This window comes from Toxotes jaculatrix, chromosome 11 (genome assembly GCF_017976425.1).
Source record: "Toxotes jaculatrix isolate fToxJac2 chromosome 11, fToxJac2.pri, whole genome shotgun sequence".
NCBI lineage: Eukaryota > Metazoa > Chordata > Actinopteri > Toxotidae > Toxotes > Toxotes jaculatrix.
The window spans coordinates 7523757-7551654 of record NC_054404.1 but is presented as its reverse complement, the minus strand read 5'-3'; the positions used below and the strand labels follow the sequence as shown (position 1 = coordinate 7551654).

The 27898-nt window shown below is 40.6% G+C and overlaps 1 protein-coding gene across 4 annotated transcripts in view; it reads left to right on the top strand.

Annotated features, from left to right (window-relative positions):
* The window catches only part of phactr2 (phosphatase and actin regulator 2), a 36550-nt gene that overhangs the window by 3546 nt on the left and 5106 nt on the right, over nucleotides 1-27898 (top strand). Inside the window, exons 1-12 of one of the 4 annotated variants that reach the window (XM_041049541.1) lie at nucleotides 2919-3005; nucleotides 16197-16382; nucleotides 17429-17503; nucleotides 17875-18015; nucleotides 19031-19276; nucleotides 20478-20988; nucleotides 21284-21462; nucleotides 22909-23065; nucleotides 23440-23495; nucleotides 24799-24860; nucleotides 25272-25409; nucleotides 26494-26570. In XM_041049541.1, the coding sequence (XP_040905475.1) occupies nucleotides 2993-3005; nucleotides 16197-16382; nucleotides 17429-17503; nucleotides 17875-18015; nucleotides 19031-19276; nucleotides 20478-20988; nucleotides 21284-21462; nucleotides 22909-23065; nucleotides 23440-23495; nucleotides 24799-24860; nucleotides 25272-25409; nucleotides 26494-26570 (1841 nt within the window). In that variant the 5' untranslated portion in view covers nucleotides 2919-2992. Of the gene's footprint in view, nucleotides 1-2918; nucleotides 3006-9915; nucleotides 10099-16196; nucleotides 16383-17428; nucleotides 17504-17874; nucleotides 18016-19030; nucleotides 19277-20477; nucleotides 20989-21283; nucleotides 21463-22908; nucleotides 23066-23439; nucleotides 23496-24798; nucleotides 24861-25271; nucleotides 25410-26493; nucleotides 26571-27898 lie in introns of those variants that run through there. The other 3 variants (XM_041049540.1, XM_041049538.1, XM_041049542.1) reach the window with 3 other exon arrangements.

Here is a 27898-nt window from a genome sequence, read left to right as displayed (position 1 = left end):
TCACCAACATACACACATTTTTGTGTCAATATATCTAAGAGCTTTTGAGATATTTCAATCAGAACCAAAGTGGTGGGCCTACTGGATTGCCATCCCTAGAGCCATGTCTCTAGGGTGACTAAAAACAACCTTGTTTTAGGTTCATAATCACATTTCTGTTTCATTCATGTTTTACATAACGACCATAAACCCTTGAATTCATTTAACACCCTGCTGTGAGACTGTCGTCCTCAGACAAAACAACAGTATCCCCAAAAAAGTCTCATCACTTTTACATTCAAGTGGCAAAACCCTGTAGCAGACATTGTAATTTAGACTCTTGTCCTTCACGAGCAAGTCAGGTGACGTTGTCATAGAGACAGAATGTCTGCAGTGGCAGGTGGTCAGGGTGGATGGATGGATCAACAAAACATTGGACTTGGTTTCCCACTGACAGTTAATGCTGGTCTTCGACATTAACCGTTTCGTTTTTATTGTCACCATGACAATGATGTGCCTAACCGAACCTTAACCACAAATCTGCTAGATCGTAAAACACATTTAGTTTTCAACAGTGATGTGTAACGGTTTGAGAAGGCACAGACGACTGATGTCATCCTGCGGATGGAGGTATCCAACAGGAAAATGCATCTTTGTGTTTTTCTAAATGGCAAATACAAACGCATTTTGTTGTTTAATTTGGTGGAATTGTTGGCCTGCTGCTATCTCATTTTGAATATGTGACATCAAAGGATTATGCTGGTATTTGATACCACATTATATCATAAACTGGTGATCATAATCCAATAATTAAAGTGGTTGCATGATGACACAGCTGTGTAGTCTTGGTAGTTAATGCACAAGGCATTTTTGTTCTCTAGAATCCCTTCAGTCCTCCTGAACTGATGTATCCTTTAATGCTTTTATAAACTCACAACTCTTTCTGTCTCTTGTGCTCACACTCTCAGTGTTGAATGCGATTGCCTGTTTTTAGGTGAATTGCATGTGTTGTTCTCACATTTAATGGTGGGAAAAGAGGGTGAGACTGCATGTCTTTTTAAATACCAATTGACCTTGTGAGGTACTGGCCCATTCTACTTGGTATCTTTTGTGTGAGACTGTGTGTGTGTGTGGGTGGGTGTTGTTGGAGTTGATGAGCCAGTTGTTTTTCTTCTCGCACGTTGTGACCTGTTTCATTGGACTGCATCAAGTCAAAGTCTCGCTTTCTCTTCCATCTGTCTATGAGTAACTCTGTGTGGTTACTCACTAAGCCTTTAACTTTATTAATATTTGTTGAAACGCCCCAACAGCAAATGAACAGGATGTTAACATCACTCCGGACAGCCTCTAATAATGCTGTGTACATACAGTAAGTGTACGTGTGTGCGTTATGGAAATTTAATAAGCACTTAGGTGTGTGTGGTTAATTAGAAACAGGAGTGGAACAGAGAGACCTTAGCGATTAAAAAAAGGAGAAGGAGCAAAAAGGGAGGAAAAGAAAGAGAATACGAATGAAACAGGAAAACTAAAACGTATATAGTGCAATAAAATAGACTGACAAGAGAGTGAAAGAGCACTATGCTGTATGGCATAATAGTAGCTGCTCTTATGTAGTCAATAACCTAATGGTTGTGTGGACAATATGTCTGTCCTCAGTTCATTTTACTCGTGTTTACACTGGCTTATACACACACACACTCGAATGCATGTCTCTCATTTTCAGTCCATTAGTGTATTTATAAGCTCCTGCTCCAGTTGTTCTTTTCACAGGTGGATCTTTAGTATCAAAAGCGATAAGTTTTATAAAGAACAGGAAATTAGAAATCAACTGTGCTTGATCACAGATACACACACACAGAAATACAGCAGCATGTGTGTTTATTTGAAAGAGGACGTGCAATACCAATAATGCTGCGCCTGGTACTATACAACAAGCTGCCACATTCAGCATCAGCCCTTCACCGGCATACAGATGACATATTTACTGTGTTGAGTGGCTCTTCACTACACTTGAAGGACATTAAGTGTGTGTGACAGAAAAAAGGAATAGATAACCATCATCTGTCTGACTCTTAGACCTTCTTGCATTCTATGTCTGTATCTTTGATTCCTCGCTATCTCTGCTTCTGTCTATCTCAGACTTTATGTGTATTGATTCATTTAGCGTTGTGATTATTACTGATGTTGTGTTTATGATCTGCATTGTTATTATCATGGTACAGTCACTGTGGCGCCCTTGAAAATCTTAATAATTGCTTCACACTATTAGTGTGTTAGTACTGAACAGTTATGGTAATATAAAATATTACAAAGAGATTAATTGATAATGAAAATAATTGTCAGCTGAAAAACTACTTAGAATGAGATGAAATAAACAAACTTAACATTGTGATGTTGTTGATCACATTGAATAAATCACTTTCTCTATCCATTCATCCTCAGCATGCTCCTCATCTGCATCCTGCTCTCCTATCCTTTCCTTTCCTCTTTTTCCTTTCCTCTCTTTATTTCCTACGTCACTGTGGGACCTTAACACAAGAGGGAGAGTGAAAAAAATGGGTGAGACTGGAGCCAGACGACTCAGTAGCCAGAGGAAGAAGGAAAACCCTGACAGGCAGGGAGATGGAGATGGACGAGACACAGATTGGGAGGGAGACACAGATTGGGAGGGAGACACAGATTGGGAGGGAGAAGGAGGAACAGAGATGGAAACAAACATTAACTTTTAATGCTCTTTATTGGAGCGAGGGGAGGGAGGGAGGGAGGGAGGAAGGAGGGGCGAAAGAGTAGCAGACAGTGGAGAGAGACTGAAGGAAAGAGGCAGGGCAGAGTGATGAAAGAGGGAAGTAGATAGCCGGAGAGAGGGAGGGGGAAAGAATAGGAGGAGAAGAAGGAAGACAGTGAGAAAGAGAGGAAGGGGAGTCAGTGGGGGAGGGAGGGAGGAAGAGAGGTGGTGTGTCGGGAAGAGGCAAGGATCAATTCACACTGCTGATAATATTCCCTGGGTCAAATCATGGAACATGATGGTGAGTTTCCTCCTCATGTAATACGCTTTTCTTTCCTTGTGTATGTCTTGTCCAGTGCTTCACTGACTTTCTGTGTCTGTGTTAGTGTAACAGAAGGCATGTTAGTCACACAGAGAGAATCTTTCCGCCACTTCATCTCTTCGCATGCTGTTCTTATATGTAGCTTTGGACGTCACCTGTTAGCCAGTGGCTGCTTCACATGCAAAGTGTAAATCTTTCACCTACATTAGCTGAGTTATGAACGGGACCGTCTGCAGTGTCTGTGTTTAGTTTGAAGTTAGCTTTGTAAAGACCACTCAGTTCAACAAATTAAAAAGGAGGTCATACTGCATTTAAATATTCTTATGACTCAGTATTGGTGCCTTTGATTGTTTTGCAACAAGAGCATCTGACCATTGTTTGGCTGGGTGGATGTCACAGTATCTGTCAGAGAAATGCAGACCTGGAGCTGGTTTTTCTAGTAGTCCTTTGCCTGGTTTCATAATCTAAAATAAGTATGTCAATGACAACAACACACAATCATGCATTACGTACAGGAACACTACTTTAAAGACATTAACAACTACACTGTGTGCAATATTAATAAGATGCTAATGCTGGTAGTAGAACACTTAATAACATTAAGGTTGGCAAGATCTTCACTTAACCAGGCTTCTGGTGCGCTGTGAGGACCAGTTTTGCTGATGACACGTTCATTAAAAGATTATTTGGCAATGCTTATGAAGCAATGATGATTGTGTGCTTAACTTTAAAAGCAATTATTGGTTTTGTAGGTCTGCCCGCAGTTGCATTATAACAGAGTTTCTTTCATGGCTAAGACAAAGCCACATCCACAGTAATTGCAGTAACTTAATAGTTAATATTTGTATAGAAAAAAGAAAACTTATTAAGATCAGTAATTCCAGGTAGGCTTGGCTGGTAGCCTTCTTGGATATATTGGACTAAATGACAATGATATGTTGTTGCATTGGTTGGTGTCACTCTCAGCTAGAGGAGGCAGGCAGGCTATATTGGGCCCATGTTATCTAATATAGTTTAATTACTGTTTGCAGAGGTTGTCACAACATATCAGAGTGTTTAACAGGCAAAAAGCATCTGTTGCCACGTGTTAATAAAGAAAGCCAGAAATTTAGGGCATAGATGATTTTTGGACTCCAGCTGCAATAAATCCACTTTAATCCGTGCTCCTTTGTGTATTTGTCTGTGTTGACAGAAATGTGGACCGGGTACTAAATAGGTACACAACAAATTTCTGCTGTTGTGAATTTGTAAAACAGCATTTTGCAATGCAAAGCAGTACCTGTGAGTGTGGACCATGCATGTACATGTTATATGATGTGTGTGTCAGTGTAGGTTTACCAGATTTGCGCATTGCACATTGCGGTTGGCACAATATGGAGACAATGACTGAATTTGTCATGAGTATGGCTCTTCCGTTGTTGCACATCCATCTGTGCACTCAGGGTAAGTGAAATTACCTTCTTAGAGCGGGTTATTCCTAAGTCCAGTTGTGCTGAAATGACAAATACTTTGTCAGTTTGCTACTGTCTTTGTGAGATATGCTTGTTTATCTCTCCCACACACACTCATTTATTTTGATGTGAGACTTGCCCTACAACATACTTTCAGCGTGGCAGATGGATCTACTTGTACAGATGAATATGCAGGTAAATATCTTTATGTTGTGGCAGTGATTCACTGAATTAATTAATTTCTAGAAATAGTCATCTTAGTTGAGAAAATGTATTCTTTTATCTGCCTGGTAAATCTGCACCTCTGTAAGGTTGCCACTTTCAAAACAGAACTCAGTGTATCAGTGAAAGGTAGCTGGACATTGGCCAAAGCAACCATCATTAACCAGCTGCAGACGTGTTTAAAACAAATCATGCTGAGTCTCGATAAGAGCAATAATATCCTGACTAACAGCGACACGACACATCTGAGCAAACATGGCTGTCATGCTTAGGACAGCTGTTTTTTTTTTTCCAACTGACAGTGGCTCTCCATTAAATCTGTGCAGATATGGTTTTATATAGTTAGAATACAAAGGTGCTGAAATAAATGCTGGCTGCTATTTGTTTATTCTCCCCCTTCACTGTCCTCATGTGGCCCCATATCACACACTTCTACAGCACAGTCTTCTTTGTGTTTGTAATCTTGAGTTGCTATTACATTTTCTGCCACTGTGGCCTTTTTTTCTGTGGCTATTTAGAATATCAATCTTTCCTCCAGCTTTTTCTGTCCCTGTCTCTTTCTCTGTCTGTCTCTCAAGAACGCTTTCTCTCAAGCTCTCAGGCTGCCCGTCTGGCAGGATGTCAACTATTGATTTATACAAGCAACATTTTAGCAATCATGGCGGCTTATGGGTCGCGCCAAACAGAATACAACAAACAGGAGATCAGGTTTCAGGCGAGTTGGCTGGCAGATGGGAAGAGGAAGAGAAATGACAGTAACCACCACTGTATCAATACAACAAAAGACAGCTGTTAATATTATAAGGTAAATTTCCCCTTATTAGGAATGTATTGGGTTATGAAAGTGGAGAGAAGGGATCAACTTGTGTTTCTAAGGAGAAATGATTGAACATTGGTTAGACTGGACTTTATACAGGTTTTCTTTCACTGTGTGGAGCTGGGTCATGTGCAGGCACCAAATTATTAAATATTAAGGTACAATTTTAGATCATTATCAGCAGCCAAAGCCACAAGAATTACAGTGTATTCTCAAAGGAGCTTCATGCCCACACAGGTGAGTGTTAAATGTTAGTCATTGATTTATATTTGGTGGCTACACTGCAAAAATGAGTCGGAGCTATTGAGAGCAAAAGTAATTTTGGGGTGAAACTGCACTATAGGACTCCAGAAAACTTACACAAGTCTTGATCTATCACATCAAATATTTATGACTAAATAGGCAACAGTCAAAGTTCAGTTCTTTAGGTAAGAAGCACCACTCAAAAACTCTACCACTACTACTACTCCCATTAACTTTAGATGAAAACGACTACAGTAAGAAGCTGATGGAGAAAAGATGTTTTCAGGAGCTTTAATATTCATGCTAAAGATAAGGAACCCTCACACTCACACCGACAGCATGGTCAGTGCATTTTAAAGGACACTTACAGTCCCAACAATGAAATGAAATATACTGCATGTTTTGTGAATCATACGTATTTGACAGACAATGATTTGGACAAGTTATCTTCCAGAGTACTGTAATGAGATTGCACTGCTGGTGCACTGAGACCATTTAAGTACAGTTCCTCTCGGCCGAGCTTGGTTTGCTTGTGTAACTGAGCCTGTTCCTTGCTGAGTCACACTTGACTGTTATGACAGTTTGTGGTCTGAATCATGATCTTGATACCGAGATGTCCGGTCCCTGGCTCTTGAAAAGGTTAGCTGCTCTATAACATGCGCTAGAAGCCACAGGTCTAACTTTTCACACTTAAACCAGTTTCGATTATTGCTTGTAAGGGAACTGTGCAACCGTATACGACTGTGAGATCAGCAGCTTCTAACGAAAGTGCTCCTTCCTTTTCAAGACAGTCATGGATGCACAAAATCATGTTAGCACATTTGGCCAAATGATGAACACACATGCACATAGCTTCCCTGTACTTTGGCTATGGCAATATTATGAGACTGTACCCTGTCAGAAACTGAGTTTAATAAATAAGTCAAGGGGAGGAGAGAAAGGCTCCAAAAAGAAGCACTTAAACAATTATTACCCCCTTGTTCCGCTGAGGCTACTACTTAATATTTGATGATTCCTTTCCTTTCTTCTGGCCCCTCTCCTCCTCCTCCTCCTCCTCTCCTGTCTTTCCTTTTGTTTTTCCGGTCAGTGGAAAGGTCAGGCACCCTCAGTTAGTTAGTGACAGGATAAATTGGACCCGGTTCCCGAAAAGTGTCACTTTTACAAACAAATTCCTGTACTCTATGGAATATCCTCTTGACCTTGAGGATATTCCCAAAGATCTCCATTTTAGATGTTGTATTCTTGCATAGACTTACATAAAGGCATCAGTCTAATCTACACTAAAACCTAGATGTTATTGCAAGTTATTTGGCTCCAGCTCCCCTGCGACCCTCAAAGGACAGACGGTATAGCTAATGGATGGAACCAACATTATAGGGTTAGAATATAGTTAACAATATAGTTAGTTTTTCTGTGCCATCACAACAGATTTTCCACTGTCCTTATTGTCTCTTTAACACATGTACAGCCTCCAACATATTCAACATGCTCTGCTGATACAGCAAGTTAATGACATTACCTCTCTGTCAATGTTAACACTGCCACTTTCCTCTGTTAACTTTACTAAGTACTTCCATTCTTCTGTCTTTATCCTTTCACCTCTTAATGGACTTCCTTCCTGCCTCAGTTTATCTACTTCCATTTTATTCACTAACGACAGTCCCCAAAGACTGAGGATCTCTTGGCAGCTCCCAGGTATGAATGTGTACTGTATAATGTGAATCGTATTCCACAAACCAAGTTGGATTTTGAGTCTCAGCAAAGGCTCTCAAACTGCTTTCAAATGTAGAGATTCAAGTAAATGACATATACTCAAGATATTCATGTTTAATTATGTCAGTGTCAGGTGTAGGACCTTGCAAATCACCCTGGGATAACAAAATTTAAATCAGCCACAGGCAAAGTGTGCATGTAAATTAAAAAAATAAACAAAACACACACACACACACACAGATGCAGCCACTCATACGATATTGTTGACTGATTGCAGATGAGTCTGCATGAAAAGGTGGCGAATAAGACTGCATAAAACTTCAGTCTACACTCACTGCTGCAGGAGTCAAAGGCCCTGCTTCATTTTGCTCACCCCATTTTTCCTGTCTGAACATGCCATATCAGTTTTGTTTAGAGTTTGCTCCTAGCTTTATTTTTCCTAATGCAGCAACCAATAGTAAGAATGTGCTGTAATGATTATAGACATGATACGACTATTGGTGGCTTCTCAGCGTGTGATGACTTATGGGGCACTGGTGTGGAGAAGCAAAAACTAAGAATAAAAAAAATAGAATAATTATGAACAAGAACTGGGTAATGACAAATCGTCTGCAGTCTCCCCAGTAAACAAAGAGCAGTAATATGAGTTATGTAGTTGACACTAGATGGCAGTCTTAGCTTGGAATCGCTGTGTGTGTGTGTGTGTGTGTGTGTGTGTGTGTGTGTGTGTGTGTGTGTGTGTGTGTGTGTATGTTCTGTCAGGCTGGGTTCTGCACGGTTTCAGCTGACACTCTGTTGACAGTGATGACAGATAAGGCTCCCCCTCCTTCTCTCTCTCTCTCTCTCTCACACACACACACACACACACACACACACACACACTACATTACACTCTAGTTGACTCCCTCAACTAGAGGGAGGAGTGTTTGGCTTGATTTGCCACAGTCGTACGTGAGAAGTGACGTCAGTCATGTTAGACACTAGTGTGTCTAATATTAAACAGATATTATTTCTGTGTCCTATTATCTAAGCGTTTAATGACCGTGCTAACAAACCCTGTCAGATTGCGCCCTGATTCGACCCACTCAAAGCCGGGTTCAGGATTCACTGTCATCTCCTTTTCACAAACTAAATCACCTATGAGCTGGAGCTTACTGTACTGACTGTCCTCTGCAGCCACAGACACTGTCCAGACCCTAAAATCATTTATTCATTATGGACTCTGAGCTAAATATATTGTGTCATACTGGGGGTTTTTTTTCTGAATCCCAAGCCTTAGCCCACAGATATCTTTAAATGTTTCACTTCCACACCATATGTTTTTGTATCATTGTCCTGGTGGGATGTCTACAAACCAACATTTAGACGCAGTGACACTGAAACTAAGACTAAGAGTTTCCTCTTTCTTACTTTCATACTGGTACTTTAAGATTATTTAGAGATAATTTGCTGAAAATTACAGAAATTTAAAGACCGAATGATTAATTCAGAAAATAACCAGAAGATGAATCAGTAATGAAAATAATGGACTTTGAATTGCGTCAGCACTGCATCATACCATACCTCTTACCCTGACAGCCATCATCCCACCATCCGTTCTTATCTCTCCCTGCTCCAACAGATCAAGAGTGGGGTCTATTTGTGGATCTCTGTGAAGTCCAGACATGAGCAGGTCTCTACCACAGGCTGTATGATCTCTGGTTTCCAATACACTAGCATATTTTCCCTCTTTAAAAAGCTTTTAGAAATTAACTTACAGTGATGGAGGAAGTACTCAAACCCTTTCCATAAGTAAAAGTAATACAACAATGTAAAAATACTCCATTAAAAGAAATGAGATCAATTTTAGGGGTCGTAAGATGATTGATAGGAGCAGAAAGAGGAGAGAAGAGTTCTGATATTAAAATATATTTGCATTAGCTAAACTATTTTATAATCTTTGCTTTAACCATATGAAACGGTTTTAGGGGAAATCACATCTGAAACATGGCAAAGGCCCCAAACACACAGTTTGTTTTTTTTGTTTTTTTTTGTAAGTGCTCACAGGCCAAATGGTTGGGAACCACTGGTTTAATCTTAGTGCATAAAAATATCACGTTATTACTTACTTGTTACTGTTAATTTATCTATGAGACTCTACAACATCCATCAGAACTGTTTTCTTCACAGTATGTTTTCACCGTTTTTAAACTCTCCCGCTCTGGCAGCCCTTGCTTACCCAACTGCGCTGTTATCTCGGCCCGGTGTTGGTTTAAAGGTGTCGGACCCCTTCACCCTTTAACCGCAGCAGCGCCTCTAATCTGCATAGAGGAATGAGAGGCATTCTTCAGCTGCTCACAGGAGGTGGAGGAGGAGATGGAGGAGGTGGCGGTGGGAGGGGAAGTTACGACGTAGTAGCGATCCAGTCAGTCAGTGAAGCAAGTTTCCAGCGACTCAGCCATCATGGTCTGAAACTTTTTTTTTTTTTTTTTTTTTTTAATGATCGCATTCGGCGGCGGCGGCGGGCGGGATTTATGCGGTGATAGAAGGCCCTGATCGTGGGTTTGGGGGGGGGGCACCGGTCCGGCCGGGGAGAAGCTGATTATGGGTCAGACTGCTGTGTCTGCCGTGTCCCAGACTTCGAGCGGTGAGTGTGTTTTTTGTGCATGTGTGTATACGTGCAATCTGCAGCCTCCCTCTCTCACACACACACACACATTCCGCTATCTTAATTCAGGAAGTCTAGTTCTTGCTCTCTGTCTTTAACTTTTCTGTCGGGTAATTTTTCGAAACGTTCACACAGTTGAACACGAACAAAGCGCTTGATGGTTTCCTCTTAATGTGGGAGTATAGCGAACCTTGATGTGTGTTAAATTAATTCACACGCCTTTGCATCATTGTAGCTCTCACGCTCAGTGTATCGCCGGACGTGTGGCACGAACTAGGAAAATAGCCGGTGTTAAGGCAGGTAACAGTGTGAGAGTTTGTGTAACCACAGTTGTTTATAACGCTGCATTGCTGCCGCTGGGTAATGAAGTTCACTGTCTGATGTGAGTTTATGTACTTTGCAGCCAGTTTGACATGGGTCCAGATGAGCTGAAGGAGAGCAGCTGAGTATTTAACCAGTTTGTTTTCCTAGAAGAGACGAGAGATTGGCCAGAGGGCTAACTGAAGTCCGTGTGGCTCAGTTCATTCTGAGTGGATTACCATTTAATTCACAGTCAGGAACCTGTTAACCAAGACGAAGTCATGACTGAGTCAACAAGGGGGCCTGCACATCTTTGTGAAGGCTTCACAGGAAATGTCATCACTCTTTAGCTGACGTTTGACAGTTGCAGAGCTTAACATTTTTATTTTGTTCTAGTAAAAGAGGGGGGTGTAGTTCTCACTATGTCTGCAACTAATGATTATTTTCATTATTGAATAATCAATTATTTTCTCAATTAATGGAGTGAACGTTTTGTTTACTAAATGTCACAAAACTGAAAAATGCCTAAGATCCTGTTTTTTTAATGTTTCTCTTTACAGTTCAAACCAAAACAGAATGGGTTTACAATGCTGTAAAACAGGGGAAACAGTAAGGATCACTGGCTTATTAGAATAGCTGCCAATTATAGAATAGAATAGAATGCCTTTTATTGTCATTATACATCTTGTACAACAATTGTACTACACATGTACACATGTACAACAATTTGTCTGTTGATCAACTAATTGATTAATGGACTAATAGTTTCATGCGTAGTTGCCACAGTTGTATCTCTATTTGCGTATTCCTTCTGTGTTTCACAAACAAGACTTCAAGAATAAACTACTCCAATATAAAACACTACCATGACCTTTGTAACATATTCTTAATCTCAGTTCCTGTCACTGAGGGCCATCTCTGTGTCATTCTCACAGCTGAATTGGGAGCTGTTGCTCACCTGCAGTACAAAGTGAACTGACTGTGATTTAGTCCTTGATGCAATAGAAAACCAGCAATTCAATGCAAACCACGCCACGCCGCTCAAAATATCTGTGAAACTCTACTAGCGATCATTGCTCCAAAGATATTCCCTCATTTGGCGTTTTGATGATGATGGTGGTGGAGAGCGCTGTCTGGTCCAAAATCTCTCAAATGTGTTGAGGTAGACTAACATCTGGTGACTGTGGAGGCCATAGTGAATGATTCACATCTTTTTCATTTTCAGAAAACCGTTCAGTGACCTCCCGTGCCGTATGTAGGGCCAGACATTAAACTTCAGTACTTCTTGAATTCTTACTCAGATTCTTAGTCTTGTTTTGTTTTCCTTTAATAAGATATTTCCCCGTTTTAAATCGTAATTTAGCTGTAACTTTAGACTATATTTTGTTTAAACAAAGCTCCTGAATGGCTGCTTTGTGTCAAGATGAAATTAAACACAGATTCATTTGGCTTAAAAAAATATTTTTATAGTCCTCAAAGAGACTGTAACAAAAAAAACTATCAAATGGTTAGTTTTACTAAAACTCTGTTATCTTATCGGCAGAAGCAGCAAATAAATGGTCAGATGATAGCGTGGAAGGATCCGCATGTGTTATGTTTCTTTATCTATTTAGTCAGGTCTTTGATTTGCCAGCTTTCTTATTAACTAGCATCTTAATCAATTTTCAGTCCTAAGTGAAGTTTCACATAAACTTCACCTTCAGGGGATCAGTGTTTTCAGTGTGAGAACAACATTCTCTACCTCCATGCTTAACAATCGTTTTTGTATGCCATGTATACTCCTTGGTGTGTCTGTGAGCCGTGACTGTAAACATTTCACGTTTGTTCACCAGGTTTTTTTATGGGAAAGCTTTAAGGCAGTGAGCTACAGGAAGGGATGAAGGACGCCAGATGAAATCAAAACTGCACCTTTTTATGACGCTGTCAGCATTTAAAGTAAAACCCAAACTGTTTTGTTGCGCACTTAAGCTAACTTGCATAGGAACCTGAGGCTATAATAATGATGTATATGCTCTGATGGCTGCATTATGGATTACATAATGAAGATGTGATGTGGTTTAAATGCTGAATCTAGAGCACTAAGAGCAGGGGGGGGGGGCAGGTTACTGAAAGACTACAGCATAAACGTATATCCTGTGAGCTTTGTTGAGTTATTACTGTACGTTAAAACACTGTAAAGTTGCGGTTTCTTGTTTGATTTCTTTTCGGTCTGTTACTCCTAAGTTAATCCAAGCTGCTAAGTCCTGTGAGTATCATGAGTTGGGCTGTACTGTGCTTCTCTGTCCTACATTGGAGAAAGATTTGGAAGAAATGACCCAAGTGTTAAAACTGGAGCTAATGCCCTGTGTTGCCCCTCCCTCCACGCTCGTCCAACACCTCGTTCTCTTCTTCTTTCCTTCCCTGTCTCTGCCCTTCTCTTTCCCAGTTTTTCTTTTTCCCCAGCACAGTTGTTTTCCACCTCTCCCATTCTTTCTCTTCTGCTCTCTTTCTTTTGTCTCTCTTTGCCTCTCTCTCCCCCTCCATCCCTCTTCCCCTGTTTGTGATGTCTGGTTCTTCCCTCCCCGGTGACTTGCAGTGAAGGAAGGAAGCCTCTCCCTTTCCCCTCCTCCTCAACACATTTTCGTGCTATAACGTATGAAAAAAAAAAACCCAACAAGCTGGCTTTGTCACAATACATGGCCACTTTAACTCTTTAAAGTTGTCTCAGAAAATATATGCCATACCATACCACTGAAAACATATAGAAAATAACTTCCAGGCTGAACAGCAGTTATACCAGTTCAGTATAACTTTATCATCACTGGCTTGTGAGTCTTGGCGCATCAAGTTGTGTTTCTGATAATCCCACCCACTTCCACAGCTGCCTCTTATCCAAACCCCGATTCACCCTTCTGGCGTGACGCCGTGAGTCATCTGTTGCAAAATAAAACTCCTCAGTGTGAAATCCAGTGTGGATTCATGGAGTCGAGTCAGCAGTTGTAATGTGTAATAATATCCCCAAGTTAAGATGAGGTGGATTTGAGCCACACTGTTGTAATTAAAAAGCTGTAGTGAGTATTATTTTGGTAAAAATCCAGTGCTTTTCTTGGACCGATCTGTCTTGCCTCAAGTGCAGGATTCCTGTAAAACTGCACATGTTTGCAGTTCCTGTGTGTAATGAATGGATTTTAATTTGACTGGCCCAGGTTTGCTTAAACATAATACTTACCATTGTTTTAATGAGAAAATTAATGAGCTGAAGCTCAAAATTGTCTATTGTATTTTATCTTTATTTTATCAATGGGGTAAGTTTAGAGTATGAGTATTGAGTCTTTCTTAAGCTTTGGTGTTAAGCTATTGTATTCTACAGAGGTTTGTTTACTGATAGTGGCTCATGCTGTCACTTCCTGTGTTGCCGAGAGTGTTCTTTATTTATCTGTCAGTGGGGCGTGTGGTGTTGAGGAGAAGATGGGTGGGTGAACATGGGTGACGTTAGTTTCTCACTCGACCATGGCATAAAAATTATGTGTATTAGTAGTATTAGATGTGTAATACAGGCCAGTTCTACTTGTTCCAAAGAAATTAACAAATTTTGCAGAACCCATTGTCCATCCATACCATGGGACCAGTGGTTCCCATGGTATGGATGACAAAAAACACCCAAAAATAACATCTGTTGTAATGAACACTGTCGAATGGGACTGGAGTCAATTAACAGTGCAATAAAGCGGCTGAACGTGTAATTTACTGACTCACAAAAGTTGATCTAGTGTGAGATTTTTTTGCGACTGAACACACTCATTGTGAACCTCCTGTGTGTAACATAGAAATGTAAGCTTACCAAAATATCCATTTCCTGTATTGCTGCATGAGACGCATCAGCAAATCTTCCTTTTTTTGAAAGTACCTCCTTGCTGTAGGGAGAAAGAGAACTGTGTTTAGAGAACTGTGTTTTCTAGCATTAACAATAATCTTTCTTTTGCTCCTCTCCACCCTTTCTCTTCCCTTCTCTTATTTCTCTTCTCACTTCTCTGCAAATAATAATTTAGACCATTGTCCCTATTTGGTTCCCACTAGAGGTTTAATAGTTGGACTAATGGTGATGATAATCGCTGTTACCGATTTTCCCATCATTAGCAGCACAAAGCAGCTGCTGAAATGCACCTATTGTTGTGATTTGATATCAACACAGGAACAGGAAATGAGTGTGTATGTGTGCGCGCATGCGTGCGTGCATGTTTGTGTATGTGCGGATGTCTATGTGTGTGCCAGAAATGGAACTAAATTGATGTCTGGGGAGAGCACGTTCTTGGCTCTGCACTGCACTTTTCCCTATCTTTGGTCGTGGTTTTCGTGTTCTTCATTTCCATGTTGTGTATGTACACGCAGTCAGGGTCATAAGGTGAATAAAATCTGCATGGGAGCAATTATACCTGCATAGTTTATATGTGCTTCTGTGTTTTTAAGTGCATTATTTAAAAAAAAAATGAATGAAAGAAAAATACTGTAGTAATTGCCTCCTTTGATTCTGTTGCTTCTCATTATCAAAACCCCACTTTATATTTTCGGCTAATGAGACATCTGTTTGTTGACATAATAATCCTACTCTATCCAATTTAACACTTCTGCAGAGCACCAAATGCTTTGAAGCCTGGTTTTAAATTATAAGTATTTATCTATATTGTTAAAAAGTCATGACTGAATAAGCAACAATCATCAGGTTATTCACATAAATTAAATCCTCAGTGCTACATAGATACATGACATCATCTTTTTTTTTTTTTTTTAACTCAGCCCCACCAACTTAAGTAACAATAACCAAAACTGTTGGCAGAAACATTATCACTCATAGTAAGAATCTGATTGAGAAAAATAAGATGTCAGGGCCTTTAAACCTCATCGTTATGTGTGATATAATAGAGTATGCTGTTCCACTGATCTATCATCACCAGTAAGCAGCAGTCAGAGGTAGTTTACACTCACTCTAGTTTCAGCTCATTTCAGGCGTATTGAACACCACGGCTATTGACATCTAGCACTAGCATCAACAGCCAGCCAGCACTGATGAGAGCCAATCTGTCAACAAGGTGCTGACTGTTTTCAATTGAGCTGAAGGTTGGAGTATGGATTTGCTCCACTTGATGTGCCCAGTGAGAAGGTATTACAGATGAGTTTCAAATTTTTTTTTGTCATACTTTGGATTTCAACTGCATTCTTTTTATTTGCCTTTCAAACAGTAGTTTAGTTTCCAGTGGAGAAATGGTTTCCGCACTAATAATTCCTTCAAGGTCGCAAATGATACGATTCAGAATTTTTTTTTTTTAAGTTTGTCCACAGAAATGATAAACTTTTGATCCCTGCCGGGCTCCATACACTCAGCAGGCTTGAGTGATTCAGCAGGGCTTTGTAGCTGAAAAAACAAAATCCTTCCTCAGCTTGAATCTGAGGAATCACACACCACCTCTCTTTCCTCTGTCAGATTCCGGTATGGCGCGCACACACACACATAAACACAGTGTCTGCCGTTTTCCAGAAGGCTCACAGCACCTCTGATCTTTCAACAGGAAGAGGAGGAGTTGTGGAAGGACAGGGATCTAGCCAACACACACACGAGCACACACACTGCAAATATTGTGCAGAGACAGACTTAGAATTATTCACACTAATAGTCACTTACACGCACTGAAAGCTGAGTTGTAGAGTGGGACAGATGCATGTCAACAAAATGGTTTATGATGATCCTTCTCAGCCTTTTTCTTAGCTGTTGCTTACCCTGATGTTATGTATTTGTCTTGTAGTTGATGGGTTGGAGAAATCATCATCGGTGCCCAGCTGTGACGTGGTGGTGGACAGCGCCGCCAATACCCAGAATGCCCCTGCATCACGGCAGCAGCGAGGCAAGCTGTCCTCGCTAGGAAAACTGTTCAAACCCTGGAAGTGGAGGAAGAAGAAGACTAGTGACAAGTTCCAGGACCTTTCCAAAGGTAGGGTGTCTGGTGTGTGGGTTGTAGTTTAATGATATTGCATGAACAAGCTGATGAGTCAGCTTCTGATTTGCTTGTTGAATGTCTGTACAACATCATGCCTTACATTTTTGGATTTGTGCTGAACATAAAGTGTGAACTGGAGCGGTGTTGCTCCCAGGAGAGCTTTAAAAGGAACAGAGTGAACGGTTTGCTCTCACTGGTTCGTTCCTGAAGTGCTGGCTAGGAAATAAAGCTGAACAGAAGTAAATACAAAAAGCAGAGACTCTTTTCCTTCACGGTTGCCAGGTGCATCTGAGCGTTTCTATTATGTATCTGTATGTAAGATTCAAAGCTCCATGTCCCTCTAGTTGGTTTCAGGCTACTGTCCAGGTGTGAAGCGGAAAAAAATCTTTGAGAAAAAAGAAGAGTGTAAAAGATACTGAGTGAGAAGCTGACCTTATCGTGCAGCTTTCAGACAGTCTAGCAAAGGTGGTGTCTTCAAGTTAACTTCCTTGATTCATCCAACCATCTGTCCAAAAGACAAAGATATTCAGTTTACTATCATAAATGACCAGGAAAAGCAACAAAAACTCACGTTTGAGAAGTTGAAATCAGAAAATATTTAGAAATTTGGCTTGAAAACAGGACTAGTTCATTACCTTGATAGTAACAGGTTATGTTTTTTGGTCTTTGATCGATTATTGGCTAATCTTTTTAGTTCTAATTTTGTAGTCAGCAGTGAGCGTGCTCCTTAGGTGGCTCAGCTGGTGACAGACCTCATTGTGAACAAAGCAGATTGGTTCCTCATGATCATGATGTTAGATCGTAGCACGATGACAGATTTCACTTAGTTTCTCATCTAAGACCTGAAATGTCGGGCTGTTTGTGAAGTGCAGGGTGGCGACTGCAATAATGCTTTCACAATAAGAGGGAGGAACATAGCGTAGCTGTTGTGCAACACTTTTGCCAATTTCTGTGCAAACTGATTACTGCAGAAACTACATAAAGGAAGAGCAAATAGAATTCCCCTATTGAATCATGCATTGGCCTTGTTCATTTTTCAGTTCTAGAGAGAAAAATCTCCACCAGACAAACAAGGGAGGAGCTCATCAGGAAAGGAGTTCTCATTCCTGACCAAGGTTTGCCTGATCATTCATTCACACGTTTCGTCATTCATTTTTTTATTTCTGCTTATCCATTTTTCAAATGCAAAATCGAAGACATTATTTACTTTGAACCCAGATGGAGACTTTGTCATTTGTGAGGTCTGACATCTTAACTGCTCCCTTAATAATTTATTTTTCATCAACTGTATACATTTGCACTAAAGATACCATGTACAGTGAAATGCAGTTACATTTACCCGTAGTAATACCAGTAAAAGCAGAACTCAAAATACATATTTGGCCTCTGCTTTCACTTGCTTTTGGGCAACTGAACTTTACTGAAAAGCAGTTTTCAGATTTCAGTCACAGTAAATGTTTTGTTTTTTGTTTTTTTTCTCCTCTAGATGAACCGATCAGTAGTGAAAATCTCAATGGCCATGCCACATCCAGCGTGACATCAGAGGAGGTCAAAGTTGACATTGAGACTCCAGAAACACAGCTGGGGGAAAAGGCTGCTGGGCCCACCAGCACAGAGGACAAAACAGGTAACTTCTTGATCAGTTACTGTGTCTAACGTGAGCTTTTGTCATACTTGTTACCTGTAATGTAGGGATAATTTACTGTATTTTTACTTTATTTGTTGGTTTGCCTTGTTCTTGAATGTGATAAACATCCATTTTCAGAATCATGAGTGGCTAATTGTTACTACGTCAGTACCACCTTGGTAGAATAATATGTCCTGTGTGCTAACTAGCATGTACCAGAAATAATGTCCTAGACAGCTGAGCAGCTACTAAATGTTGGAATGATCGATATGGCTGCACTTTCCCAAACAGAAAGTGAAACATGTTCGGTCAGGAATTCCATTTTTATATACTCAAACTAAATGTAGCAGCTTTTTTTAGATGCTGGTTGCTTTGAAGTCTTTCCCTCTCCGTCGTGGAATGCATTTGTATCGGCAGCAGTTTTCTACCTGACATTGAATCCTCTGTGGGATCTCTGTCCGGGCCTAATGTGTTCAAATAGATATTCCCATCATATCAGCCCTCAGCATGCGATCACAGTCTGAACAGAGCAGTATCTCCATCTCCTAATGCCTCCCTCTCTCTCTCTCAGGAGACCGGCCACTGTTCTTCCTTCTGATGCTGTCTAAGTGTTGTGCTGTTTTCATCTCAACCCTGTTAGCATTGAACTCTGAGCCATTTGTTGTTGTTCATTTGTCAATAATCAGAAAGGCACAGGGAACAAACACGGCAAATGCAGTAACAGAACACACATACCATCATACTGGAAGTCTGAAAGGTTAATGGGTTCATTTTATACCTTAATCTTATGGAAAAGTTGTACAAGACTACGGATTAAACATCTTTGTCATCATCATCATCAGCTCTATCCAACTCACTCTTTATCTCTCACTATCTCTTCTGTCTCCGTTTAGCTTGTCTACATGTCCGTTTGTGCATCTGTTTGCACATTAGTGCATCTTTAATCTTGCTTTCAGTCTGCACTTTAACCTTTAAATACCATCCTTTTTCTTCCTGCTTCCTCTGCTCTGCTCAGAGAGGTGTGATACTAAACCCGTCACCCGGGCAAACCAGGTGCGACCTCGAGATGTTCAAGCTAAAAAACAGCAAAGTGCCACTCTGCCTGCCTCTTCCAAGTCTGCGGGTGGTACTTCAGCCACAACCAGACACAGAGAGGGTCCCACGAGGACTAAAAAGACGACTAAACCCACAGACAAGACAGGCTCATCCACTCAAACTAAAGCTAACCCGCAGAGCACTAACAACACTAGTCGCGGGACTGGTAAGTTCATCTAGTTGGGACTGAAAGCCAGTTTGCCTGTGGATCTTCTTGCCTGCCTGCCTCCCTGCATGGAAAACATGCTTGTATCACTGTTTAAAGGAAAAGAAAACTCACTATAAATCTGTGCACCTGTGAACCATGGCTTCACTCCATCATCTCTTTGAAGTGTTTTCTCTCAAATTTCTGTCAAGTGCCTACAAAATAGTTTTTTTTTCCCTATATCTCTCTGGATAGTGTCCTTTCCTCATTAAGAGGGGATTTCCAGTCAAGTGAGCAGCCGTAGAAGTGTTGCGGTTCTGAGCTTTCTGAGAAAGCAGAAGTGAAGATTTATTTGCCAAGCTCTGTTAACGCCTCTACGGCACAAGTGTATTTTTGTATGTGTGTGAGGTCAGTGTGGCATGGCCTTCATATAAAATGAGCTCTGACAACCTCATGTGCTTTTTACCGATGGCATGATGCTGGGGCATGATCATAACCCTTCATTCTGTGTGTGTGTGTGTGTGTGTTATGTGTACTTATCTAACCCACAGCATGGTGAAACTGAGCAAACCAGAGCCCATAATACTGCATGTGATGTTCATGCAGTCTTTTCTGAAGGCCTCTGTGTATTTGTCTGTTATTACTGGGGAAGTGGTACAAAAGTTGTTTCATTAGTGTTTGAATAACATTTTTAAGTTCATCCCCTCCCTCAGGCTGCTTTTGATAACACACAAAGACACTTCAGAGACACTTAAAGGACTGCTTCAGTCAGTATTACCTGAGGTATTCTACATTTGTCTCAGCTTTAAAGATCTGATTAGAAAAGATTCATCTAATACTAAAATATTATGGCTGCCAGCATGTTCTAATAGAGGATTTCTTTAGTGCTCCAAACCAGATAAACTGTGGAATGCATGTAGCTTGTAGATTAGGGCTGAAGCCATTAAAAAGTTAGTCAATGATACAAATTGTCAATGTGGATATCTTTGGAATTTGGAGTTTTGGCTCTACAGAAATAGAAATTGGAAGACATGGCCTTGTGTGTCAGGAAACCTCGATGGAGTATCCTTTTTCAATAATTTCTAAGTGAATTTTTAATACAAATACAAATGTTTACAGTTATTTTTTTAAACTGGAGAAAACTGGAGCACCCGGAGGAGAGAAAAAAATCAAATGTTATATCTTTCCCCTCTCACTTTCTCTTGCTCTTGTTTCTCTTTAGCCAAATCCTCCCATCCAAAGAAGACAGGAGGCACAACAAAAACTACCCCCGCCTCCACCCCTCGTTCTCGTGCATCTAAGGACGCCGGGGCTTCAGCACAGACTAACGGGACAGATGCAAGGACCAACCGGAAATCAGACACTCCCATCTCTTCTGCTGCACCTCAGAAGGCCTCAGCAGAGACACCTAGCCAGCCTGGGGAGTTAAAATCCCTGCCTCTTTCCTCAGACTCCAAAACACTTGTCTCATCTAAAGCCACAGGCAATGAGACAGAGGGAACTCAGTCTGCTCCCAGTGCCTCTACTGTGGGTGAGGAGGCCCACAAAGGTATGGGTCCCGGACCCACAGTCCAGTCTCTCCACGTCAATACTGTTACAGAGGACACTTCCTTCACAGAGGGAGGGGCAGACAGCAGCTCACAGGGGGAGAAACAGGAGAAGACAGGAGGGGAGGGAGGAGAAGAAGAAAACAAGAAAGAAGAAACAGATTCTGTTATGAGGAACAGCCCAAGGTAATAATCTAGTTAGAACATGCAAGTTGGTAAAACATTCCTTATGCTCGCCTTCTGTGCATGTCGGTCTTACCCTTCTGAATTACATTACATATCTACACTAACAGGAGTCTTACAGGAGTCACATGATAAGTGCTGAAATGAAGCTATAAGTTGACGGATAATAAATCTGTCATTTTATTATGTCCAATAAATGTAAATATTAACAATTAGTAGATATAGCTTTGTAAATACAAGGATTTTTTTCTACTTTCTACAACAAATGCGTGTGCTCATACTTTATTGTTTCCTGCAGGTCAGCAGAGGGCCAAGCTGAAAAGCCACAGGGCCTGAGCGTGAAAACAGAGCAGGCCGAAGTGACGGTGATCCCCGATAGGCCGAGAGACAGCCAAACTAGTGACTCTGACTCTGACGGCCCAATCCTGTACCGGGATGAGGGAGAAGAAGAGGAGGAGGAAGACGAGTACACAAATAGTATGACATTAGTTTTGTACTTGTTCATTTAGACAGACGCTTGGATGTCTTGACCTGCAGATCACCACAAACGGTTCTCTTATTCTTATTTAAAGATTTTTATAGCATTCATCCGGCATTCCAGCATTAACTACAGCCTGCAGCAGTCACATGCATACATACATAACATCAAACAGGGGGCTGAGAGGGAACTGGTAAACTGAACACTGTAAAGTTATACACATTAATGAGTATTTGAGCAGTTTTGAAAATGGAACAGAAAAGATTGTCAGGTCTTAAAAACCTTTTTGGTTGAGCCGCCTTCATGAATTCACTAAGCCCCGTCTAAAACCATAATCTGCGTAGTTATGTTTTGCGGCTGCAAAGAGCAGAATTCCACTTGTTCAATTTTAAATGTTCCTGATTTGTATTATGAGTGTGTTTTTACACTGTAATTTCACCTACATCTTGTGGAGGCTGAACAATTCAGTTAGCATTTCTTCTCCCATAGCCAGTGTCGCAACGTCGAGATGAGTGAGAGCGAATAAAATCCACGTTCACACAAGCTGCCTTCATCTGTCAGAGGGGCAACTGCTGACTGATCCATGGCATCATTCACTGTTGTCACTGTTATTGACAGTAATACCAATAATATCTGACCCTGTTGACAGAAACATCTTGTAGATCGGAGTTGGAGGGAGGGAGTAAGCAAAAAAAATGAACTTACTATTGAAAGTAATATCCGAACTACAGATCTAAATTAATCTCTCTATGGGCACTATATACTCACAGATGGACTTTTCCAGCATAATAAAGCATCCTGTCACAAGACATGTATCATCACTGAGCCGCTGAAGGAACACAGTGACTTGTCACTGATTTTGAGGCCTGCACAGCCCCCAGATCTAATCTTTATCAAGGCTGCAGAAGTGGAAAAGATGGCTCAGACTATGAAGCCATCCAATTTGTGGTGGCTGTACAATGCTGACATTTTCGCTTTTTGCAATCTTCGTGCTCAAATAAGGTGATGCTGTTAAATTTCAAATAAGGTACATCTTTCATCATCATTTAGTGTTAGAAACATATAAAGAAAATTCAGGGGACATGTTTTAATTAACCAAATCACCAGTGCAAGTGGAGACATAAATCCTGGTCATGTTGGGTGACAGGCTAATTAGGAGTATATGTTTTTGAGGTTGAGCACAGATGATTTAGCCTCTTACTTGTCAGCTACTGTTGGTTCAAAACCAATATTTAATCCGATATGACTCACCACTGTAGGAAGGTTTATAATTCAAGTGTATCTACTACTACTGTAACAGCTCCATGCTTTTGATTTTGTAGATTTTTCGATGCCCCATTGGCTTCTTTCATGCTTGACTGTTATCTTCAGGTGATCTCTGTGCAGGTTGTTTCAAAGCCCTAAGAAGCTTGAGACAACTTCTCCCTGTCGCGTCTCTGTTCCAGGCTCTCTGGCCAGCAAGATCCGCCGACGAGACACCCTCAACATCAAGCTTGGGAACCGACCCAGCAAGAAAGAGTTGGAGGAGAAAAACATTTTGCCGCGGAGCTCTGAGACAGAGAGGCACGAGCTGCGCCAGCAGATAGGCTGCAAACTAGTCAGGTACACATACAAACCCTCAGCTGTGAAAATGTAGCTAGGTGTGAATTTTCATCATAGATGTAGCAGGGTTGTGGGTTAATAACGGAGAATGTTGATTATTTTTTGGTGTGGTTGTGGGCGATGTTCAAATGAAGCCCAGAAAAAAATCTGTGCTGAACTTTAGTTTGGCCTTTTCTTCCAGATGAGGCAGAAAGGCTGGTGGAGAACAGCCTGTGGATTAACAACAAAAAAAAGAGTGTAAAATCAAAGAAAAAAAGAAAATTTGTTTTTTTTCACAAATGTTACTGTGAAAATTCATGTTGTTTTTCTGTGTAATGTTAAAATAATATCTGCTCCTCATAGAAAAGTATGAGAACACAGTTTTGTCTTTTCAGGCGTCTGAGCCAAAGACCCACCACAGAGGAGCTGGAGCAGAGAAACATCCTCAAGCGTAAGTTTCCTCAAATACACTATTAAACTGAAGGGAGATGTGATACACCATTTTATTATTTCTGTTCGTGTGCAGAAGCTTAAATAGTAATGTCATTTTCAAACTACGACAGTATGAAGAATCAATGTGGGTGCATGGAAATGGGTATTGTGGTGTTCTATCTGTTCAGCTGTAGTCTGTTGCTGCTACATTTAGATCTTTAGATATGACCTTCTGTGTCTCATTAATCAGATAGATGAGACAGATATGTCTCTCTAAATTATGAGTTACAGTCTATTGGAGGCTTTGTGTCTCCCACATTGGACTAATGTGTTCAGTCACACTGGGGTCTGTATTACTGCAAAGGGCTCAGCAAAGATTACCTCAAATTTATTATTATTGTTTTTTCTCTTTGCTTTACGGTTCACGGTACACCACTGTGATAAAAGTTAGTTTAGGTAGACTGCTCTGTTTACAATACACACACACAAATCCTGCGCTCTTGTGTTTGAGAGACTTGGAGGTGTTTAAGCATTAGATAATGTTATTTCAAAAAGTACTTTTGCTCTTGGCCTAACTGAACAAATTCTAGCAGCTTTTTCCCTGCTTAAGACTGAGTAATTATGTAATATTTCTTGCTTTATGCTAAGTGTAAAATAATAGCAGGCAACCCACAATCACCAGTTTGTGCGCAGTGGATAGAAGAAATTAAAATCAAAAATAAAATCAGATATCATATTTGAGTTAGCCAAACATATTAAATTTAGACTTTGCAATAAGTTGGTCTGTCAAGAGATGTTGCTACTCGTGGTTTCCACAACCTCAGTGTGGTAACATAACAGAGGTTAAATCAATCCAGCTTCTGAAGTGTACAGCACCGAAGACCTTTACATTTAAGAAGCAGCACAGAAAGAAAAAAAAATGTTCAACACAGTTGCTCTGGTTTTGGAAAAGAAGAGTTACATGACTGGTTTCTTTCTGTGCTGTGAATCACACACAGCTTGTATTTCAATCTCTGATAGGAATATTAGAGGTCAAGGAGTTTACCAGGGTCCCAGGCTAAGTCACTCGCTAGTAATAAAGACACACACACGCACACATATACATACAGTGTACATACGTGAAGACACGACAAGATTATCTTCATCACAGATTCAACACACGATTGATTCAGTCTGGTTGTGTTTATGTTAAGGCAATCACAGCACTACATAGCCATGGACGTGCTTTAAAGTAGTGAATCACATCTCCCAGTTATAAATAGAAGTAGAAACCTGTTGCAGACACAGTAGGTGTGAAACGACTCTGCTGGTTCTTCATGCAGAAAAGAATGAGGCAGAGGAGCAAGAAGCCAAGCAAGAGATTAAAAGAAGACTCTCCAGAAAGGTACTGTAAACACCAACCACACACACTTAAGAGAGAACTGAAAGGACAGGGTCTATATTTAGCTGCTAATGTGTTTTTGCTCCACCGTATGAGTCACTTTAGGAGGCAGAGAAGATGCTATGTGTGGTGAAATGGGCCATCTAGTGGGAACAGATGGAACTGAAACTATTCTCAGCTGAGAAGTTTGGTGTTTTCCATCCTTATAGCTGTGGTGATAAAAGAGAACATCTGCTTCATAGAAATGTTAATCAGTGTGGGGCACAACAGTAAAATTAAAGAACCCAGGTATATACAGTATGTTAGATTTTATTGTTACTTAAAACTAAAAGCAAAACGTTGGGAGGACTGATTGTGAAATATGATGTTCATGGTCTAATTTCTCCCCCTCCTTTTCATCCTGTGTGTGTGTAGTTGAGTGTGAGGCCTACAGTGGCAGAGCTCGTTGCGCGCAGGATCCTGCGTTTTAATGAGTATGTGGAAGTAACAGACGCCAGGGATTACGACCGGCGGGCGGACAAACCCTGGACACGGCTTACTCCCGCTGACAAGGTACTACAGTAAAATGTTGCATATTCTAAAACTTTTTAACATTAGGCTTCTTATCAGCCTGAAAATGCAAGAGAACTACAGGTAGTTGAACAACGTCAAAGTACATTATATAGCCAGTTGTAGATGAACACCCAAACAAAGCATATGGATATGTGACAATTACAACCATATGCGATTGTCTACCACAACATGGGCAATATTCTGATGATAAAACAGCCTAGACTGTTCTGTGGAGGCTTTCCACTGCTGCAGGGTTTGCTCTCACTGAGCCACAAGAGCATCAGTGAAGTTGGCCACTGATGTTGGGTGATAAGGCCTGACTCACAGTCAGCGTTCCAGTTCATCCCAAAGGCGTTGGATGTTGAGTTGAAGTCAGAGCTTTGTGCAGGTTATTTGAGTTCATCGCAGTAAATTTATTCACCTCCCTTTGCACGCAGGGGGTTTGTCTTGTTGAAACAGGAAAAAGGCCTTTCCTTAGCTGTTGCCACAAAGTTAAAAGAACACTGTTGTCTAAAATGTTAGTGTCTGCTGTACCATTAATATTTCCTTTCACTGGAATTCAAAAGTTTAGCTCAAACTAAACTGTGAAAAACAGCCCCAGACCGAAAGTACACACAGAACACTTTTGGCCATGTAGTTTATGTTCTGCTTAATGTTTTTGTTCATAAATTTTGTGCTCACATGAAGAAGGTTTGATTCACCTGTTGATACAGAAAGAATATAAGTGCATGTATGCAACAGGCCCACTGTCCAAAATGTCCTCCATGTCTTTCCAAAACCTCCTCAGGAGATTAGGGTGTGCTGGAGGGCAGTTTCTGTGTCAAGCCCTCCCTCTGCTGTTGATGTTTAGAACTACACAGCACACAGAAGTCACAGACCCAATAGTCCCAGTGTCCACCTTAAATCCTAAACGCTGAACCCTCACAAACTGTTTGGACTGTCAACATTACAACATTATTTTATGAATTTGTTTTTTGTGGTTATTCCCCTGAATCACAGCCTGCTTTCAAGGGCAAAGAGATTTCAGACTGAGAGACACAGCTGAGGGTTAGCTTTGATTTGGTGTGTGTGTTCTGCCCCCCAGGCTGCTATCCGTAAGGAGCTGAATGAGTTTAAGAGCCGGGAGATGGAGGTTCATGAAGACAGCAAACAGTTCACCAGGTACTCAAGTGGTCGATGCGCTCCACCATTTAGCCCGACTCTGACGATAACTTACACTTCATTAGTAATTTATCACTGTAATTCCTGCTGTTTATTAGCTCACATTGATCAATATTTATATTATTCTGGTCCCCCGAAGCCATTTCCACTAACCACATTAAAGTCTTAATGTACACCTGGGTCGGCCTCAGCTCATTAGCCTCAGGCATTGATTGCCAATAAAGTTCAGGTTCTCTCTCTATGTTATTACATCTGAGTGACGTGGTTTTATATTGTCCTGCTGTGCAGTGTCCACCAGTAAAAAAATAACACACCTAATACACCTGTTTTTTAAAACAACTACACAATTTAAGATTGGAAAGTTTGGATTTACCATCAGTAGAAATTTCTCAATATTTGTTATATTCTCTGTTTGCATTCATGACACTGTGTCTGGCATCAATGCTACATGTTTTTGCTGAGTTAAAAAATATAAATTATTCCATGTACCTATTTAAAGCATCCTTTTATCCTTTGCATGTTATACTGCTTTGATATTAAGGACAGTTTAGCTTCACCAAGGTCTTTTGACAAATTTGATTATATTAAGAGAACACACGTCCTCATGAATACATTTAAAAAGCAAATGACAGCAATTTGAGACAAAAGCAGAACCAAAGCACTGTTTTGTATCCCATAATAACTTGTGAAACTGATAACCTGCTATCAGATAGCACCTTTATCTACTGCTGTGAAACTTCGATCAGTCATAAATCTTTGGCACAAAGAAACACCATCACACCATTTTCAATCTCTAAAGCCACAGGTTCAAAATGAATAGTTTTTGTTGCAGCAGATAATTGAATGTATAACTGGATTAAAAAAGTGTGCAGATTCAATTCCACTTGAATATAGCCTGCTAGAGCCACCTGTTAAAACGTTTGGCTGAGCATATGTCTGTAAAGTGCCTGTAATCTGAAATTTGCGCCTAGGAGACATGATATTTCTGCTCAGTACAGGTTGATTAAAGACCTTGTGCACATACACACACAAAGGTGTTTCCACTTAATCTGGATGATTAAAGCTCTGCTCAGGTTGAAGTTAAGCTTAGCTGTGCTGGAATTATGTCCCCAAACCAGTCACAAACAGTCTTTACATACTCACATGGCCTTAACAAAGAGTTTAGTGAAGGAAATTGGTGAAAACAACATCATTGTTGTAAACGAGCACGTCTTAGTAGTCAAGTCACAGTTTTAAACCCACGGTAAATCAAATGTGTTTACTTGCATCAAGTATAATACAGGTTCTTCTGTATCTACTCTACATATTATGATATTTTGGTAACATCT